Source organism: Anabrus simplex, chromosome 1 (assembly GCF_040414725.1).
Source record: "Anabrus simplex isolate iqAnaSimp1 chromosome 1, ASM4041472v1, whole genome shotgun sequence".
NCBI lineage: Eukaryota > Metazoa > Arthropoda > Insecta > Orthoptera > Tettigoniidae > Anabrus > Anabrus simplex.
In genome coordinates, this window is record NC_090265.1 from 610421118 (window position 1) to 610441244 (window position 20127).

Below are 20127 nucleotides of genomic sequence, written 5' to 3' on the forward strand. Positions count from 1 at the left end.
GTTCTTACCATACTTTCCACCTTAAAATCCTTCCCCAGTAACAAATGAAGAAAAAATACATACTTTCAACATTTTGTGTATTTTGAACTTGAGCTCTTCCTTCACATCAGGATCCGTAGCAGCTTCCAGTTTCCTCTGTAGAATTGCCAGTGGTACGTGGTGACTAGGAACAGCATCCTAAGAGAACAAAACATACAGTTAGTCCTAATCTTATTCTCCAGTCAATACGCCATACCACGCAACATGCCAGAAATACGAGTCAACTTACATATATAAGCAATAAAATAAATCAGTTCAACATTTTTCTGCAACAGAACCAATCATCAACCTTAAAGAGGAATGCAAGCATCGGAGCCTAGATTGATTAAAAACGAACACTCTTATTTTATTTTAGCTCTAAAGAACAAACAAAATCAGTAACTAAGGTTAAGTTATGAGTAGGTTCCCACCTTCCAATACTTATCAATTTCTATATAATAGGTTTATTAATTACATAATATAAACCATATAATCTCTAGTACATGTTTCGTTTCGATTATGGAACATCTTCAGCTAAAATTTGAGAACTGTCAACTGCAGATGAAAGTGTAGTTAACTTCAGCATTACAAGTTGTCAATTTTTCATGGTAAGGCACAACGGATACAATGTATCCACAAAGACAGTCCGCCAAAACATAACACGGAACTCCCACTTGGTTGGTTTCTTGGGGTTGTAGGTTATAAAGGATATTCTTCCCTTGAAACCAACAATTGATTCACCAACTGACAAGTTTGGCCCAGGTATGATATTCCCTACGTTTACTGTCAACATATTTTAGAAAATAACTGGCTTTCTGAGTTCTGGCTCTAAGGCTGGTACCTTGATTTTGAGTGTTTTCTAAATGGAGCAACCAAAATGTTTGTAAAAAACGTTTCCTAATGAAAATTTCACTGAAGAGAGGCACATAACAAACAAATTCTTTAGACCAGTAATCTTTATGTTTTTCACACCTTTTAATACATGCCTCTCATCTTCAGAAATGGTAGATACAGTTTTCACTGGATGCACACATCAGGAAAAAAATGCTAAGTAGTTTCATATCCGCTGGGCTGAGTGGCTCAGATGGTTGAGGCGCTGGCCTTCTGATCCCAACTTCAATCCTATGAGATGTTAGACTTTTGTGTAAATCTGTAAATAACTCACTAGACTCATATTTATAGAATATAATAATAATAATAATAATAATAATAATAATAATAATAATAATATAACTTTAGTTACAAATGAAAGTTCTGAGTTTAATCTGACTAGGTAAAAATGTGCACAACTAATTTGGACCAGACTGTTGGAACATGAGACAGAAAACTGGACTGTAAAGGGTTAAAGGTGTGAAAAACGCAAGAGAACAAAAATAAAGACATGTGAACTGGGGCCCATAAAAGTACCAACACATTAATGCAGAGGGCCTGCCATTATAATCTAAACTCTGAAATTTGACTGTGACTAACAGTAGGTAATGTGGCCTGCCATTCTAATGAAAACTCCCCAACCCGGACTTTACATGAGAAATGGTGTATGGCGAACTCCCAGTACTGTTTCTCAGGTAACGTTAAGATCAATGCAAGCTAATAAAAATTGACAATGTGTATATTTTACATACAATTCCGTATGCAATATAGAAATTTGTAGCGAAGCTACATATGAATCAACATGCAACTGAGGCATTCCATACAAGAGAGAAGTGGACCAGATTTTCAAACAAATGGAATAGACAGGCATGTATAAAACATCCTAAATGAAACCCCATGGCACAACAGCCCTGAAGGGCTCAGCCCGAAGACCTGCATATTATGAAGTGTCGTGTGGTCAGCATGACAAATCCTCCTGGCCATTCTCGGCTTTCTAGACCAGGAGTATAAGATATTGGTCACACATTATTATAAAAATTACAATTTCTTTCTTGATGATACAACATAAAGTAAAACCATTATTACATAGTGCTTACCTCAATGCTGACAGGTGTACGATTGGTTTTCAAGGAATCCTCTGATCTGTCTCCAAGAAATTTAGACACATGTAGTGCACCAAGATCCAAATCTCCATATTCCTCTACATGGCTGGTATTTGTCTCATAGCGTACTTCTTCAAATAGATGATGCAGAGATTCATTGGAAATATCTTGTTCCTCAACATCCTCCATCCATTTGACACTAAAAACATCACCCAGGTATGTACTGAGAGTCTCATCATAATAGCAGGCGTATGACGATTCATGAGGGTCAGCAGCAGTCATCACAAATACTGTAGAGAAAGAAGTAAACTGCACATGAGAATGCTTTTGTAATGGTACACTGGTATAGTTATTTATGATACAAGAGCTAACATGAGGTTTTCATGTTTCAAAACAAATATATGAGAAACTTTCTCCTGTGTACTGCAGAATATTTTATTTCATATTACAATGGAATATTGAATATCCAAGTTACTGTGGACTAAGATAAGCAAAAACTGAGATAAAATGAAGGGTTACCGAAAAACCATGTTTTGATTAAAAATTAAAGAAACACTTTACTCGCTGGACTACATAGAATGAACAAATCCGGTTAATATGAATTCTAGACATTTAAAAATATAGTACCTATGTACACATTTGAAAAACCAACAAACATACAATACTGTACAGGACACTGAAGACTTATAATTTCATAAGTAGTCCTCAACCCTTACCCCTTGAATTAAAGTTCTCTGTGTTGTCACTACTACTCGTATTTTAAATGTAAATTTTTATCTTATATGATCTGTATTCATCTTTCACGATTTTGGAGATAGCACTTGCTTTTAAATGATGTAACTTAGTTAGGCTATACACGTTTACAGCAAGCTATACTGGAGCAAATAAAAGCAATATGTGGAATTTAAGACAAATTATTTTGCATTTATATTATTATTATTATTATTATTATTATTATTATTATTATTATTATTTCGCATACCGATTGGTTTCGTTAATAATTTCAGTGTACAAATTATCACTACAACATATATATGATTAGAAGAGCACATGGCGACCATGTTTGTTTGCTATAGCTCGAGCTTTCGGGTGCATGAGTGGACAGCTGACGGCTAAACTGCCAACTAAATAATAGACTGAATGTCAAATAGTACCTGGATTCTACAAAGTTCCACGCGGAACAAAAAGATGGCAGTACAGTATATCATTGTGTATTTTGTCGGCTAAGAGACGGCAGACGAGCGGTGGGCGATAAAATGTCATGTCGGATCTCCCCCGACAATAATACCAATATAAATGGTCCGTTATTGGGCATTATAAATTTTCCAGCTAACTCATTCCTGGTTGCCAGCGTTTCGCCCCCGCATGCTAGGCTGAGCTCATCAGTTGGTACCTAGTACACCTACCAGTCTCTCAGTGCATTGGCACTGCCGGTGGCTACAATTAGCCTACGCAGTCGCCTCCACGGTATGCACTAGCCGGCATCTTGGTAGGTGTGCTAGGTACCAACTGATGAGCTCAGCCTAGCACATGGGGGCGAAACGCTGGCAACCAGGAATGAGTTAGCTGGAAAATTTATAATGTCTAATAACGGACCATTTATATTGGTATTATAAATTTACTCATTCGGAACAAATATTTCAGATTCCCTATGGGAATCAACATCTATATCATCTCCCCCGACATGCGACCGGAACGGGAATATCGTAATGTCGGGTCTCACCCGACAGACGAGTGGTAAAGGTTAACAGTCCTCTTCCTCTTCCAATTACCAACACTAGAAACTTCACCACCTTAATCATTAGCCACTTTTTCAATGGTTTCACCACAATGTATTTAATAGTATTAAGCTTATCTTGCAGTGATACCACCACATTTTCTTTCTTCACTCATTTTACCGACAGCTGACAGTGATTACAGTACTTACAAATCAAAACACAAAACAGTAATTTGATAGCAGTTAATGACAATTGACTTGAGCTGCAAAAGAATGGATTCATTACATTGCACGTTAGATCTAATACCGATTAGAAAATAGCAGTTAGACTCGAGTTCTGAAACAACTGAATTGTTTGGCGCTAATGGAAATGCGATTGTTATTTAATGAATTCTTTTCATCGGGCTCGGATAGTTAATCAGGACTTGAATAATCAAGACTCAACTGCACGTTGAATTTATTTTTATTTAAATAATACTGTATTAAGACGAATATATTATGCTCCGTTCAGGGCCCACCATTCAAAAAGTATACTCGGTTCAAATAGTTGACGCATCCACGAAAGTTCATTATCATTCAAGAAACAATTCACAGATGGATTGATTCACCTATGACACAGTGTAGTCATCTAATAAGTATCTAACGAGGGAACACATACATGTGTTACACTCGGATTCGGTTGAAATTTGGTAGGAATATTCGTGGGAGGCAGTAGAATGCTAAGGTGAAAACTGCATGTGCCCAGCAGAAGTTTAAACGCCAAAACTGAACAAATAAATAGTCGTAAAATTAGACGTGCCGCAGGAGTATCGGGGTGTGGCAGAGAGGTAGGGAGGAGCGAGGCAGCGGACATGAACCAACCGGGCTGCATCGAGCTGCGCCAGCAGCCAGGCAGCGTATAGTTAGCCCGTTCCCCTTATTTTCCCTATCAGATGTGCAAAACGTAAATATGAAAACAGCACATGAAACAAGTGTACAAAGGACGATGTTTGAACAACGATGCCAATAAGGTTTGAAAAATTACAATGAGTAACAGGAACTCGGGCGTGATTGCCGTTTCATACTGATTTTAATGTGTATGACTTTTTTCTCAACTTTAACGAAAAATTGGATATAACGACAATCCACTATAGCGAGTGAATTTTTTGCAGTTATGAATTCTTGCTATAACAGACTTCCATTGTATTACGTTTGAAATTGCTTTTTATTTGGCATTTCCCACTGCCAAAAAACAATCATCTATTAAGGACTGCGTTTTCGCGGATGATATCCACACTACGACTTACTTGTTCGTTCTTTTTCAAAATCTGATTCTACGTGAAAGAATTTCATTCTGAATTCTGAAATTTCAGAATTTCATTCTGAAAAAATATAGTATCAATCCAGAGACTTCTGTGGCAAATGTTTCAGTTTTCTTCTTCAAATGGCGTCACCGAACCTAACCATAAATGTATCATGAAAACATATTTAAGCGCATACAGAGAAATGATAACCAGCTCGCTAAAAATTTACATGGGAATAGTCTTTCCGAAATTTAACTAGACGCGAGAAAATACAAAGTATCCTCTGAAATCAGTGGTGTACTCTGAAATATCTTGAGGTGTATCACATTCTTACTTAATTTCAGTGTACAACCTGTGTCTGAAAAGTTCGGCGAATAGTCTCATGAAATAAAGACAACGTAAGTTACACACAAAACTCACTCTACTGGCCTTCAAAGTAATCTCCGTTAGCTACAAAACACTTTTGACATTGACTGTAAAGCTGCTGGAAGCTGGCAGCAAACGCTTCTTTTGGAATCTCCCGGAGAACCCTTGTCACCCGTTGTTGGATACCTGGTACAATGTTGAACTGGTGACCTTTCAGGGCTAATTTAAGACGGAGGAACAAAAAAAAATCTGCTGGCGCCAAATCCGGAAAATACGGAGGGTGTAGAAGAACAGTCACCTGGCGTTCAGAGAGAAACTGGGTCACACGGATCGCGGTGTGCAGACGGGCATTGTCATGGAGGAGCTTCCACTGCCCATTCTGGTACAATTCAGGCCGAAACCATCTGATGCACTGCAGCAGCTATTTCAAAACTCCCCTGTAGAATTTTGCATTGACAGGTGTACCCTGGGGTACAAATTCATGATGAATGACATCATTGCTGTCGAAAAAGCCGATCAGCATTGTCTTAATTTTGGACTTTGTGCGCCGACTTTTCTTGGGAAGTGGAGAAGACACTGAACACCACGCCACTGACTGTCTCTTGGTTTCCGGATCATACTCGTAGCATCACGACTCATCTCCTGTAATGATGGTTTTCAATACCTCCAGATTTTGGTCACAAACTTCAATGAAATCTCCTGACGTTTCCATCCGAGTTTGCTTCTGCTCATCTGTCAGGTTCTGCAGTACAAACCGGGCACAAATCTTCCGCTTTTTTCAAATGTTCGTGAACAATGGTCCTGACACTGTCCTTGCCTACAACCACTTCATCTGCTATCATTCATAAGGACAGTCGCTGATCATTCACAAGCATCTGTTGCACTCGTTCGATGTTGTCTGGAGATATGCTTGTGGTTGCTCGACCCGAACGTGCCTCGTCCTCAACACCTTCCTTTCCATCTCGAAAGCGTTTAAACCAGTCAAAATGCACTTTTAACTCACTGCTTGAGAGTGGTAAATTTGCACTAACATTGCATGTGTTTCTGTTGCCATTTTGCCTAGGTGGAAGCAAAACTTCATGTTAATGCGTTGCTCAGTTTTGCACTCCATTGTGCAATGACACGAGTCCTCACACTGACTCCGTGCGATGTGTTGCAGCGTTCAACTCCGTTTAACTGTGTTGAGTTGACTGATAGGGGGCACTTGGTGTCATGCCTTGCAATGCGTATGCGCGAGCGCATCGTCCGAACTAGCAAGGTGTACAACCTAGGCGACCATTCACTGAACTTTTCAGACACATGTTGTATAACATTAAAACTGAGTGATCATTTACTTCAGCCCTTATTTCAAATGAGTTAACACCTGCTATCAGTCATATTATCTACGCATTTATCATGGAAACGTGTTATCCTCTTTCATTTCGACGGGTATTACTGACTCAGACATCGCCTTCGAATGTCAACGAGAGAGCACACAAGTGTACACACAGAGAAAACTATACCGAACTCCAACATCACCTTCTAATGTCAACAAGAGAGCTTGCAAATGTACACAGCAAGAAAAATATAACGTACAGAAGATGTTTGATGGCATTTTCTTATGCAAACGGCGTCACCTAAAGAGAAATGATAACCTTCTCGCTATAAATTTATATGGGAATCACCTTACTGAAATGTTACCAGATGCAAGAAAATATAATCAAACCTCTAAAATCAAAGATGCGCTCTGTCATATCCTGAGGTGTACCTCATTCGTACTTAATTTCAGTATTAAAAGTATGTGATCATTTACTTTAGCCTTTATTTCTAACGATGTAACAACTGCTATCGACCACATTATTTACGCATTTATTGCGAAAACATGTTCTCCACTTTCATTTCGATTTTGCTTTACGGTGAACAGCAGTCGAAGGGTATTACTAGTCGACTCCAATATCACCTTCGAATGTCAACAAGAGAGCTTGCAAAAGTACAGTGAGAAAGCTATAACGTACAGAAGATGTTCGATCGCATTTTGTGGCAAATGTTTCAGTGTTCTTATTTTAACAGCAACGCCTAATCTAAATTAACCGTACTATATGTATGATGAAAACATATTTCAAGCGCCAGTAGAGAAATGATAACTGTCTTGATATAAATTTACACGGGAATAGCCTTCCCGAAATTTAACCAAAGGCTAGAAAATATAAACTAACCTCTGAAATCAGTGATGTGCTCTGCCATATCTTGAGGAGTATCGCATTCATACTTAATTTCAGTGGATAGTATTAAAATTATGTAATCGTTTACTTAGCCTTTATTTCCAACGAGTTAACAACAGTAATCGACCACGTTATTTACGTATTTATTACGAAAACATATTCTCCTCTTTCATTTCTGATTTTCTTTACAGAACAGCAGTTCATGGGTATTACTAATTATCTCCAACATCGCCTTCGAATGTGGAAGAGAGAGCTCGCAAGTGTACACAGAGAAAAGCAATACTAAAGGTCACATTTTGTGGCAAACGCTTCAGTCTTCTTATTCAAATGGCATTACCTAACCTAACCGTATATGTATCATGAAAACATATTTCAAGTGCATATAGAGAAATGATAATCTCCTCGCTATAAATTCACATGGGAATAGCCTTACCGAAATTTAACCAGATGCAAGAAAATATAATTGAACCTCTGAAATCAATGATGAGCCCTGCCATATCTTGAGGTGTATCGCATTCATACTTAATTCCAGTATTAAAATTATGTGAACATTTACTTTAGCCTTTATTTCTAACAATTTAACAACTGCTATCGACCACGTTATTTACGCATTTATTAGGAAAACATGTTCTCTTTCATTTTGATTTTGCTTTATGGAACACCAGTTGGTGGGTATTACTAATCAACTCCGGCATCGCCGTCGAATCCAGAAGTTAGTAAAATAACCTCCTAATCGATACTTTATTATTGCCTCAAGCAAAATTGAATATAAATTAGCACTTACAGGACATGTTTCGACCACTTAGTGGTCCTCTTCAGCTGTATAAAGAAAGAATTGAGAAGAAAAAACATTAGGACAATAAGCACAAATAATAAAAGTTCTTTGGAGACTCCTTTGTTAAAAAATGGAGGTCATCAGAACAGGACATCTTGCCTCTCGTTCTTGTTTGGAAAAGATGTTTATTCTGCGCTGTCTAAGAGGGTTTGTCTTTGAGCGCGGCCTGGTGAAGTAACGATGTGACACAGTCTGACAGTTCATGCAAAGCTCTGGAGAGAACGGAAGTAGAGTTTTGCCGTCATCTAAAATATCATGTGAGGGAGAAGGAAGATTGGGCTGTGCTTCTGCGATGTCGTATTTGATTATATCTCTTGTCCGTCTTGTCTGTTTTATGTCTACCCATTCCAAGTATTTACTAATGTTCTCGTATAAGATGGGTTTTTCTTTTTTGCTCGTTGTTTTCGTTAAGATTCTCTTCACCGTTTTCTAATTTATCAAGAACGATGTGGATGTTTTCAAGGTTGTTCATTAGATTTCCTTTATTAATCATACAGATAATTTGAAGGTCCTGTCTGATATTGGTGAATTTGTGGTTGGACTCTTTATATGGGATCCCATGGCAAAGAATCTTTTGTATTTTTCAGCATTGACCTGTTCTTGATATCTAATTACGAAGTTCCTTCCAGATTGTCCCACCTAAGTTTTTTTACATTGAGCACAAGTTAGCTTATAAATACCAGATTCCTGGAATTCGTCATTTTAAGTTTATTAGCTTTATTGTGACTAAAGAACCTATGTTTCAGAAACCATTAAATAGCGCTTCAAATAAAGGTAACAGTGGAATGAGTGAACCTGGAACCAGCCCTCATATCGAGTGAAAAAAAGGCCTGACCTGGCCAGGAATCGAACCCGGGCCCTCCGGATGAGAGGCAGTCAAGTTCGGCCGCGGGGCCGGCTTCAAACATTAATTACCATTATGCGACTTAAAAACATTGAATTTTTACATTCAGTTTTACCGGGGAAACTTTGTCAGTTTCCTCTGAAAATTTCTTAGAGTTCAGCGACTTTCATCAGTCAAACTGTTTGAAAAACCTAATAACACCAAGCCAAACAACAACTGACCACAAGTAGTTTTTAATTCTTTGATCTAATAAAATAAAGCACATTGGATACAAAAGCGTCCAACATGATGGCGAAATCCTTTTTTTTTAAATCTTCCATCATAATTTGGTCACCGGTATACTGTTCATAGTCAGTTTATGGAAATTTTGTACCGCGTAAATTAGGCCTACATCAACTTTTAAAGGTTATGTTGAACTCAAGAATATGGTTTTGAACGTAAGTATCAATTCTCAAGTTCTCGAATGCGTTATATTCAATTCTGTCCGTCACTAATCAAAATCAAAGTGGAAAGAAAAAAATATATCATCAAATCTTCTGAAATTACGGTTATTCGCGACCTTGAGCTCATCTGGAAAGCGCGCTCACTGTACAAGTCAGTACGAGCGCGAAATGATACAAAGTTTTTAAATGTAACGTGCGCAGATAAAACGACTGCGGTTTTTATAACATTTAAACATAAAAACGTGAAATTCCCAGTCTTATATTAGGACCAAAACAGTAATAGGCAATTTCAAAACCTCCTATGGCTTTATGTATCTAGGGTGCAACATCTGTTCTGGTCTCGATAACATAATCGTATACGATAATATTAAAATACTAAATCTGTGTTACCGGTACTTAAGAAGGAGCAGTTTCGATTCCTGCCTGAAAGCTCAGTGACTATACATAGCCCTGAGGGAAGTGCCGAAAACCTGTTTCTCAATACACTCGAAAATAATATTTAAAAAACATCTAACCCTGTACACAATGCAGACTTTTTGCAAATACGAACATTTGACGAAACTCATTCCGTCTTCAAGTAGAGCTGTCGAAATGCACTCTGTCTCCTTCCAATTGTTGTGGACATACTCTGCTTTATGATTTTGATTCTCTAAACAATACCATCCAAATCCGATGCTAAGATGGTCCCTTATGCAAGTATGCCGCCGATCGCTTTTCCATTATAGTACTTCCCCAAATTACGGTACTGCAATGATGGGACGTTAACACCAAGATCCGTAAGTAAGCCAAAGCCATCCTTTTGTGAGATATAGTTTCTTGAAAATCACGTGATCGAGGATTTAGCGTTGATGGGACTGAAATTTCTGGACAGTTGATACAGGACAACGTTTATTCGAGGAACGGATAATGCAGGATTTTTACAACGTGATGTAATTAGGATGCTCGCAGGACCATGTAATTTGAACAAATAATACGGGAAACCGTAGCTTCCGGGAACGTATAATCGAGGTTCTGCTGTACATGCGGAGTGGTGCAGACTTACCTGCAGCTTAGTAAGGACTTATGCCACAAATACAGTATCACTGAAGAGAACCAGCAAGGAACAATTTACTGATGATATTTCCACATCGCACGTAATTGCTAGGGTTTAATGGGAAAATAAAACAAAAAATTTAATAGAAGCAAAATATATTGGACGAAAGGATATAACACTAAATTGTATGTAAAACTACTGTAGCATAAGAAGAAATCACAAATATGCAAAATAGTACAGTATCAAAAGTTATAAAAATTAGTTCAAATAAACTGAATAATATCTGGATTGCAGGGAACTCGTTACTGGTTTTACATCCCACTAATTATCATTATGGTTTTTGGTGGGTAACTACCATATTTACTCGCGTATTAGACCCCGTTTTTTCCCCACTTTTACAGCCAAAAATAGTAAAGGGGAGTCCAATATCCAATAACCTAAAATTTTGTGCAGCGAACACATGACTTCTAGGTTATAAAGAGCTATAAATTGTACGTGTAAACAGTGTAAATCTATTCCCAGATGGTCTCTGATATTTCCAGTTGGTGTATGTGTAGCAGAAGCCACTCCTTCCGAATAAAGCTGAGCTGTAGAAGGCATGCCAAACCATCAGCTGATAACTAGCGTATGTTACGAGTTGTACTTCCGAATGTAATACATAGCAACTGGAAACATTCTTTTGATAACTGCAGCTGTTGAAACACAGACCCTTATGCTTGTTCTCTACATTTATCACATCAGGATTTGTGTAAACAGCTGTCCATCATGAGATATGACAGACCACATTGTTTATGTTAGGTATATTATCGCCCTGATAGTGCCAAAAGTTCGACGGGAAAAAAATAACAGAAAAATATACCGCATTTATGGATATATACAGGTGTGGTGGTAATGTGTTTTATTATCATAATAATGTTTAATTTCACACTTCGTTGTCTCTTTTTTTATTAACCCATACCCTAGTATGTTTTGTTTGGCGTCTCCGAAAATCGTTTAAAGTACGTGGGGACATAAAATTATTATTATTATTATTTGTTAGGTACGTTGGCGAGTAAAACAATCGTTATAATTGGATAGCTTTTATCACATTTTAAACTTACTTCTCTCCAAATATATACCTATATTGGCCCGAGTTACGAGATATTAAACGACCACTTTGTTAATGATCTCGCCTGCTGTATAAATAGCAACAACCGCGAATATTTCTCAACTAAAGTAAACTTGCTTCCTCATCCCGAGGTAGTACAGCTCTTCATATTTGGTAGGGCCGCATTTTCATTCGTGCATAGTTCGCCTATCATGCAACAACTCAAAAGACCTGCACCCGACTTTGGGGGCTGCACGTCATTATTATTATTTTTATTATTTACATGATGAAAAATGCCCAAATAGAATATCCGTATTTTATTATTTTGCTTTTCCCCCAATTTTTTTGTCACCTGCATTTATTGTTTTCCCGCGTCCATCGTAATTTTCCCCCTCTCCCTTGAAAAACGAAAACTGTACTCTTAATAGATGTAATTTATGATGTGCTAACCAAGAAAACAGACGATTTATTTATTTATTCATGTATTTATATTTTTTCACACTACAAGATTCCTTTACTCCACCTACAGTGCGTCACTCTTAAATTACGCCTAAATAGGAAGGGAAAAAACTTACTGTTCTCATAGTCAGGAAGAATATTTTCAAACATGGAACCTGACTCGCATGCCTCCACGAATAGTACCAACTGAAAAGAGACCAAAAAATTAACAAAACCAATCAATACATCATAAAACCATCACATCCTGTACATGTATCCTGATTAATGTCTTAACTGCCCAGAATATAAAGAGAATTCAACTCCATGATAATGTCATGTTAATTGAAGAAAAACACATCCATCTCTGTATTTTTCCTAAACAGAAGTCGGAAGAACATATTAAATTAACATTTTTACCATTCTATTGTAATTTTTAAGGCAAATATCGGAAGAAAAAAAAAAAAGATATCTCAAGAAACATGTAAACAGTAAAACCTTGCTAAGGCATTTCTACAGGGGACAACAACAAAGAACGCATTAAGCAAGGAAATGTACTACTGAATATACGAATAAAACCTATCCAACAGGGATATGGAAACACTAGATATGAATTTTTCCGATATGAGGGCATTTATGTCAAAAACATGTCAGATGTAAGGCTTTTCAGGCGTTTTGCTCTATTAACCAGCGTTTCATCTTAAGTCTGACACTAGACTCATCAGAGTGGGATGTGTCAGACCCTACCCACTGACGCTGGGGTGTATGCGGGTGAACTTATCAGAAGCCCTTATAAGAGGCACAGTCTGATAACTGCATACGAGAGATAAATCTCCACAATGGAATCATTGCCCGCCTAGCAATTCCGAATGGAAAATTCTAAATTGCCATGGAGGGAATTTAGAATTTTCCATGAGGGCATTTTACGTTGTGTATCTGTGGGTACAGTGAAAACTATATCTACCATTTCTAAAGATGAGAGGAAAGTATTAAAAGGTGTGAAAAACACGAGAGAGAAAAAACTATAAAAACCTTTTCCGCTGAAGCTTATAAAATAACAAGTGCACTGAAAGATGTGAAAAACACCAAACAACAAATATAAAAACATGTGCATGGGGGCCAATAAAAATATCAAAATATTACTGCAGATCACACTCTTTCTAAGACAAATGTTAGCAGAAGCCTTTTATTTCTGAGCAATGGGTTATTAAACATTTTTTTCCGGTCACAATCTTAGACAATGAACTGGAGATTTCACTTGGCCATGTGCGACCGGGACGAATGACCGGCCGCCATTTTGAATAAACTTCGACCAACTCGAGTGATCGAGTCAAAGCACAAAGGTGCGAGTTCAATATTTGCGACCTCTGTACACTTTACGATGCAGACGCAGACCACTTTCTGACAGATTTTAATGCTGTCTTCATTATTAACGAATTTCACAACTTCTTTCCATATCCATAACTAGACAAATTAATATGAACCAGGCTAGTTAGTTCCACATGATTATGTTCTTAATCCAGATATAGGCTACCATACCATGCGACAAATATTAGCTACACTTCACTGTACCATTCAACACAAAATAAATTTTTAACTTTTGAATGGAATGTGAAATACAAGCATAAATAGGCTCACTGTGTTTTTCAGCAATCTAGCTGCTAACCGGCAAACAAAACTGAATATTCCTGAGGCTAACAGCTGGCTACACGATGGTGCAGCTTATCCTGTGAAGTTCAGGAATTCAAGGCCTTTTCCCGTAATCACGCAACTGTGACGACAGCTATTACCCAAGTTGGAAATCACTTTCCGTGGGTACAGTGAAAACGATATCACTTTTTACATTGCACTAACACAGTTATTACACTACTGAATATACGAATAAAACCTATTCAACAGGGATATTGAAACACTAGACATGATTTTTTTCTGACATGAGGGCATTTTGTATCCACGGGTACAGGTCTTACAGCGATGATGGGAGAGGAAAGGACTAGGAGTGGGAAGGAAGTGGCCGTGGCCTCAATTAAGGTACAGCCCCAGCATCTGTCTGGTGTGAAAATGGGAAACCACAGAAACCATCTTCAGGGCTGCTGACAAGGGAGTTCGAACCCACATCTCCCAAATATTGGATACTGGCTGCACGTAAGCGACTGCAGCTACCAAGTTCAGTAAATCACTTTTCTTTCACAAGGGATGACAAAATTTTCATGGGCTAGCAAAAATGTGATCATACTTGTACTAAGCAGTAATCTAATCAATAGAGCCTGGCAAGTTAGGCACTTATTTTTGGTTAAAATAGGCAGGCAAAAAGGCACTTGAAATACTGAAAATAGGCATTTTGTTAGGAGTGAAAGCAAAGAGGAATCTCACTCATTATTAATGAAAATATGTATTTTTAATACTCATTCATTTCTTTATTATTAATGTATCACATAATTAGTGTACTTACTCTTACTTTCCTTGGATACAAGCAACAACAAGGTGCTTTTTCAAAGTATCAACTGTCATAGACAGACGCTTGTCAGAAAGAATGTTTTTCATCATGGAAAAGGAACGTTCTACTTCCACTGAAGTGATTGGCGCAAATTTGAAACAAGCTATTTCGGAAGGACACATGCCAGTTAAAACAGAATTTTCACCTTTCAGAACATCACGAATGTTCTTCATTTTTCAATGTCCACATTAGCACTCAGAACACGTATACACTTTTCACTAACCTGGTTCCTTTTTCTCCTGGTACTTGCAGCAGCTGATTTACTGCATCTTCGGAGATCACCACAGATGATACCAGCAAATCATCTCTTTTCTCCAACTTCAAGATTGCTTCTGGTAACACTATAATGTGCTGTTACAAATGCCAGATCACTGCAAGATCATTGCTGAGCTCTTCACGGTCCAACAAATTTTTTTACCTCGTGAACTGAAGCAACTTCGTCTACTGATACGGCATGAAGTACCTCACCTACCTTGTCCAAATTGTTGCTGTAATATATGACTGCTGAGATCCAGGATCCCCATCTGGTGAGAACTGGCTGTGGAGGTAAAGGGAGCTCTGGTGCCATGTCCTTGAAAACCCGGATTCGGGAGGGTGATTCTAGGAAGATTTTCTTGGTATTCAAAACTAACTTATCCACGTGAGGATACAAACTTCTTATCTCTTCAGCAATTCTGTGCAGTCCATGGGCTAGACATGTGAGGCGCAGCATTTTAGGATAGAGAACTGTCAAGGCTGTAGCTGCTTTTTTCATGTAAGGTGCCGCATCTGTGACAAAAAGTAGTATTCCATCCGGCCAGAGTAACATTAATGAATATGTGAACTACTGTGACACTGTGGAACCATTTGCTCTCTCCATCTCTTCTGTCATCAAAAGAAATACTGATGATAGGTCAGTTTGCTTTGCTTTCATAGTTCCAATGATAACGTTGGCCATGTAACGTCCCATTGCATCCATAGTTTCATCAATGGAGATCCAAATCTTCTTTTCTGCAAGTCTGCTTTGAATCCTCTGCAGGGTCTCTTCAAAGGAGATATTCAAATACGTTTTTCTTAATGTGGATTCTGACAGAACTTCTTCTTTAGTGTACTTCTGCAGCAACATCCTGAGGGATTGATTTTCCAGTTTCCAGAATGGAATACCGGAGTATAAGAAAGCTTTACATATATCCAGGGAAAACTGAGATTGCCTGCTGGATGTTGTAACTGCTGTTGATATTAAATTGATCTTAGGGCCAACAATATTTAACCTAGACTTATGTTTCGTTGTTGCGAATTGTTGAGTTATAAAGTACTTTTTTTCATGATTAATAGATTTTTCACAGATTTTGCAAAAGAGTATAGGTCCATCAGTAGAAAGTGTATCCGAACCGAATTCGCGAACACAGCCATGTAATTTACCATGCAACGATGAAAATTTTGGCATGATAAATAAGTCAGCGCGAACACCCGAGTTGCCTTTTACAAGTTCAACAGTAGACTAACAGCTTCTTTTATGTTAGACAGAAGTGATTTCCCCCCCTTCCTCTGCATTATCTTATCATTTCGAAATCGGGAATACTGGGTAATTACGCATTGTCACAGCAAAAGGGGTGTGAGGAAGGAGAAGAGACGTACTTCCCTCATCCTCTCTCATTCCTGGTATTCATTATGCTTGTGCATTCCTTTCACTAATAAAGGTTCTGCTATTTACAAAGGTTAAATGAATGGGTTGAGAAAATAAGCTTTCGAATGCCTGAAAACAAATAAACGATTTACATGGAACAATATTCTACATAGATATTTGTGACTGCAATATGTAATTTAATTTGTGCAACCTTTTTTGTCATCAATGTACGGAAATTCATTGTGCTTTTTAAAATGTGTAAATCGCAGAAAAAATTGCATAATGATCAAAAAAGGCAAAAAATGGCTTTAAACCTTAAAATAGGCAACGGAAGCCAAAATAGGCAAAAACGGCAAAATAAAAATTGTCTCTACACTTTCTAAATGCACGAAAACATATTTATCTATCTGATTCTTCAATATATCCAGTCAGATAAAAAAAGGCATTTTGCCTAACTTCCGGGCTCTACTAATTAATATAAGAAAATATTTCCAGCTAATCGATACCTTTCTTTTATTTTGCCTTTGGCAATTTATAAAATCATTAAGAATAACAGGACTTGGACATCATCAGTTGCATACACAAAACCTTAAATAAAACAGCATAAAGCAATCACATAGTTAAATCTTTGCTGACTTTAAAAACTAATGTTAGTAAAGGACGTATGGGTTGGGGGGGGGGGGGGGAGGAGGAGGAGGAGGAGGAGGAGGTAGTGTGCGACGGTGGTTGGGTGGACAGTTGTTACAAGGGTGTTACACTTAAAAGGAGTTAAAAATAATATAGCAAAAATTCGTGATAGGTACGTTAATATGTTCCTAATCGAGACATAGGCTACTGTATCACGTGACAAATATTCGCTACACTTCACTGTACTACCCAACACAAAATAAATTTATAAAATGTGAATGAATGCGAAATATAAACACAAAAAGGCTCAATGTGTTATTCAGCAATCTCGTTGCTAACCGGAAAGCAAACCTGAACATTCCTGAGGCTAACGGCTTGCTCCCCGATGGTGCAACTTATCCTGTGAAGTTCAGGAATTTAAGGCCTTTTTCCATAATCGCACAACTGTGGAAACAGCTCTTACCAAAGTTGGAAATCATGTTTCTTTCACAAGGGATGACAAATAACATTTTCAGGGCTAGGAATAATGTGATCGTACTAAGCGGTAATAGCAAAAATTCGTGAAGCGATAAGTGAGGTAAAGACAGGGGGCTCCCCGGCTGAGTCTGGTATTATTTTCCCAGGCTCAGTACTTTCATCTTTTCTATCCCACCATCTTAGTCAAGACATACTGTTATCAATCTGAAGATATAGGTTGTCTTTCATTTTTGCATCCACTGCGATCCCTTCTTTTCTTTTATTATACACTCATTCTTCAAGAGTTTGGCACCCTTCCTCTATGGCTTCACATTAAGAGGGGATGGTTATCTAGTTGCACTTACTTTTAAAGCAATAATCATCACTCAACATCATCATCTATTGCATCCTTGTGGTGTAAAGCCACTCTTCATTTCTATTCCTAATCTGACTACATTCCCAGCAATTTTCATTTAACTGAAGAGTACAATAAAATATATGGATTTAAAATTTGAAAGTCATGCCATTCTTACTACAGAAGACAAAGACATCTAGTGATGGTGGTGGTGATTCTTAATTTTAAGGAGCTAAACAGCAGCATGATTATCAGTCCAAAAACACCTAAAGAGGAGGATTGAAATAAAACAACTTTTCCATGATTACAAACCCCAGAGAGCTATAGGCATTAAAAACACCTCAATACAGGCCATGAGGATGTTGAGGTACCAGAATGTTTCTCCCTCTGGAATTCTTTAACATGCCAGTAAATTTAACTGCATGAACCAGGCATATTTAAAAACATTGAAACTGTACACTTCTGCCTAGAAAGCTAGTGCTCTACCATCTGTGCCACTCAGTTTGGCCATTCGAAAGGAAAATTAACATAATTCATCACTGCAAGTACATAATAATTTCTTCAAACTAATAAGGCATTATTTCTAACAAAATGAACTAACATACCTTGGCAAACTGACTGTTATTAACCATCTTCTGCAGAGCTGCTTCAAGATCATTAGCGTACAATTCATCATTTGGAAAAGCAACGAGACCAGGGGCACCATGATCCACGAAGTTCACAAATACATGATCATTGGGACCACTGCAAAGAATATAGACGTAAGAAATGTGCTGAAAAGGTACAATGTAAATTAATCCTACAGAATAGAGTTAAACAGCTGAATTAAAAATTATAGCACGTATTGTATTATGGGCACATTTTCAGTGCTACTAGCAGATTCGGTAGCATTTGATTGTACTGGGAAAGGATGACATTTGTTTGGAACAAGCTTTCTCCTGATATCTTCAAGGTGACAATCTATATGATCATGTGTACTTAAATTTTGAGCATTTTAAAAATTCAGGTTGTTTTTAGAGGGCATAAAAGTGGACTGCGGATAGTCTGTTACCTAGGTGTTGTACACGGAGAGATTGTTTGAGGCAATTCATTCTTTTCTACCATAATGGATGCACCCAAACCTTCTTAAAATACTGGAACAAGAAAATTCCTTAATTACTGGGTATATTTCATTTTCAACAAAAATTGTCTTAGTAATATTTAAAATCATAAAATCAGATGGATTGTCGTATGCAATAAAACATCTGAATGAAGATAACAGCTGCAGACAAGTTGAGCTACCCACGCAATAAATTTTCTGTAAAGGATAGCAATTATTTCCACAACAAAGGTGTAGTAATGTGTGCAGTATTTTTATTGTGTATGAAGTATTTACTGGCAATGATGAGAAATGAAAGGAAGAGTAGTCATATTTAGGTGCAAGTTTTTAACAACACATGAAAACTCTAATTGTGATTGTTCCTTTCTGAAGTGTACAAAATGCACTCACAGCTAATAACCTATTGTTGTTAGAATGCCTGCAGTAGCTAGTTGTGTTGATGAACAGTGTTTTTACAACAGATGGAAATTAGTAAAATATTGAAGTTACACAGCAAATTTTTCCATAATAATAGCAATAACATACTGGTAATGTTATGTTATAAATGATTATTGCTGTACTTTGTTTCCAAATTTAAGTTATAGTACGCTGTATGCTATCTCGGTTTCATTACGTAAGTTATAACCACTGATACTAGCTATTGATGAATGGATTGTAGACTCATTTGCAGTAACTAATGGTTTGCAACATCACTACTGATACTATTGATACACATTCAAGATGATCCATGTTTTAATAAGTCTAATGTTTTTGTTATAGATTTTTCCTTGGACAAAAGACTTGCCCTAGATTTTATACAAAAATTTGGGCGGCGGGGGGGCAAAGTGCATCAATTACAAGGATAAAGATGGTCATTCTGAAATCTTACTAAGATCATAACTTCAAACGGAGGGGTCGAGAAAAATGTACATACTCTCTGATAGCCAATATTAATGGAACAAAATGACACACCATTACAATTCTTGCACAGGGGGAAGGTTACTTTATGTGTTCAAAGTGACCCCCATTAACACCCAAACAATTTCGACGATGCTGAACTGCTGACATTAGCCACACGAGACGCCTTGATGGTTCCTTGTAGCTCGTTCAGTGTACCTGGCTTCTGTTGATAAACTTCATTTTTCAAGGTCAGCTAGAAGTCAAGAGGTGTAAGGTCTGGAGACCTTGGTTGGTATTCAACAGCTCCTCTTTGACCTATCCATCGTCCCGGTAGGTTCTGACATCTCTGTGGTAGTGAGGCGGAGCGCCATGT

At 37.6% G+C, this 20127-nt stretch overlaps 1 protein-coding gene across 1 annotated transcript in view; it reads right to left on the reverse strand.

Moving 5' to 3' along the window:
* LOC136857202 (legumain) overlaps positions 1 to 20127 on the reverse strand; it is a 137972-nt gene that overhangs the window by 56769 nt on the left and 61076 nt on the right. Inside the window, exons 6-9 of the mRNA XM_067135665.2 lie at positions 18382 to 18520; positions 12376 to 12445; positions 1986 to 2281; positions 64 to 177 (exon numbers count right to left, since the gene is read on the reverse strand). Coding sequence (XP_066991766.2) covers positions 64 to 177; positions 1986 to 2281; positions 12376 to 12445; positions 18382 to 18520 — 619 coding nt within the window. The remainder of the gene's footprint in view (positions 1 to 63; positions 178 to 1985; positions 2282 to 12375; positions 12446 to 18381; positions 18521 to 20127) is intronic.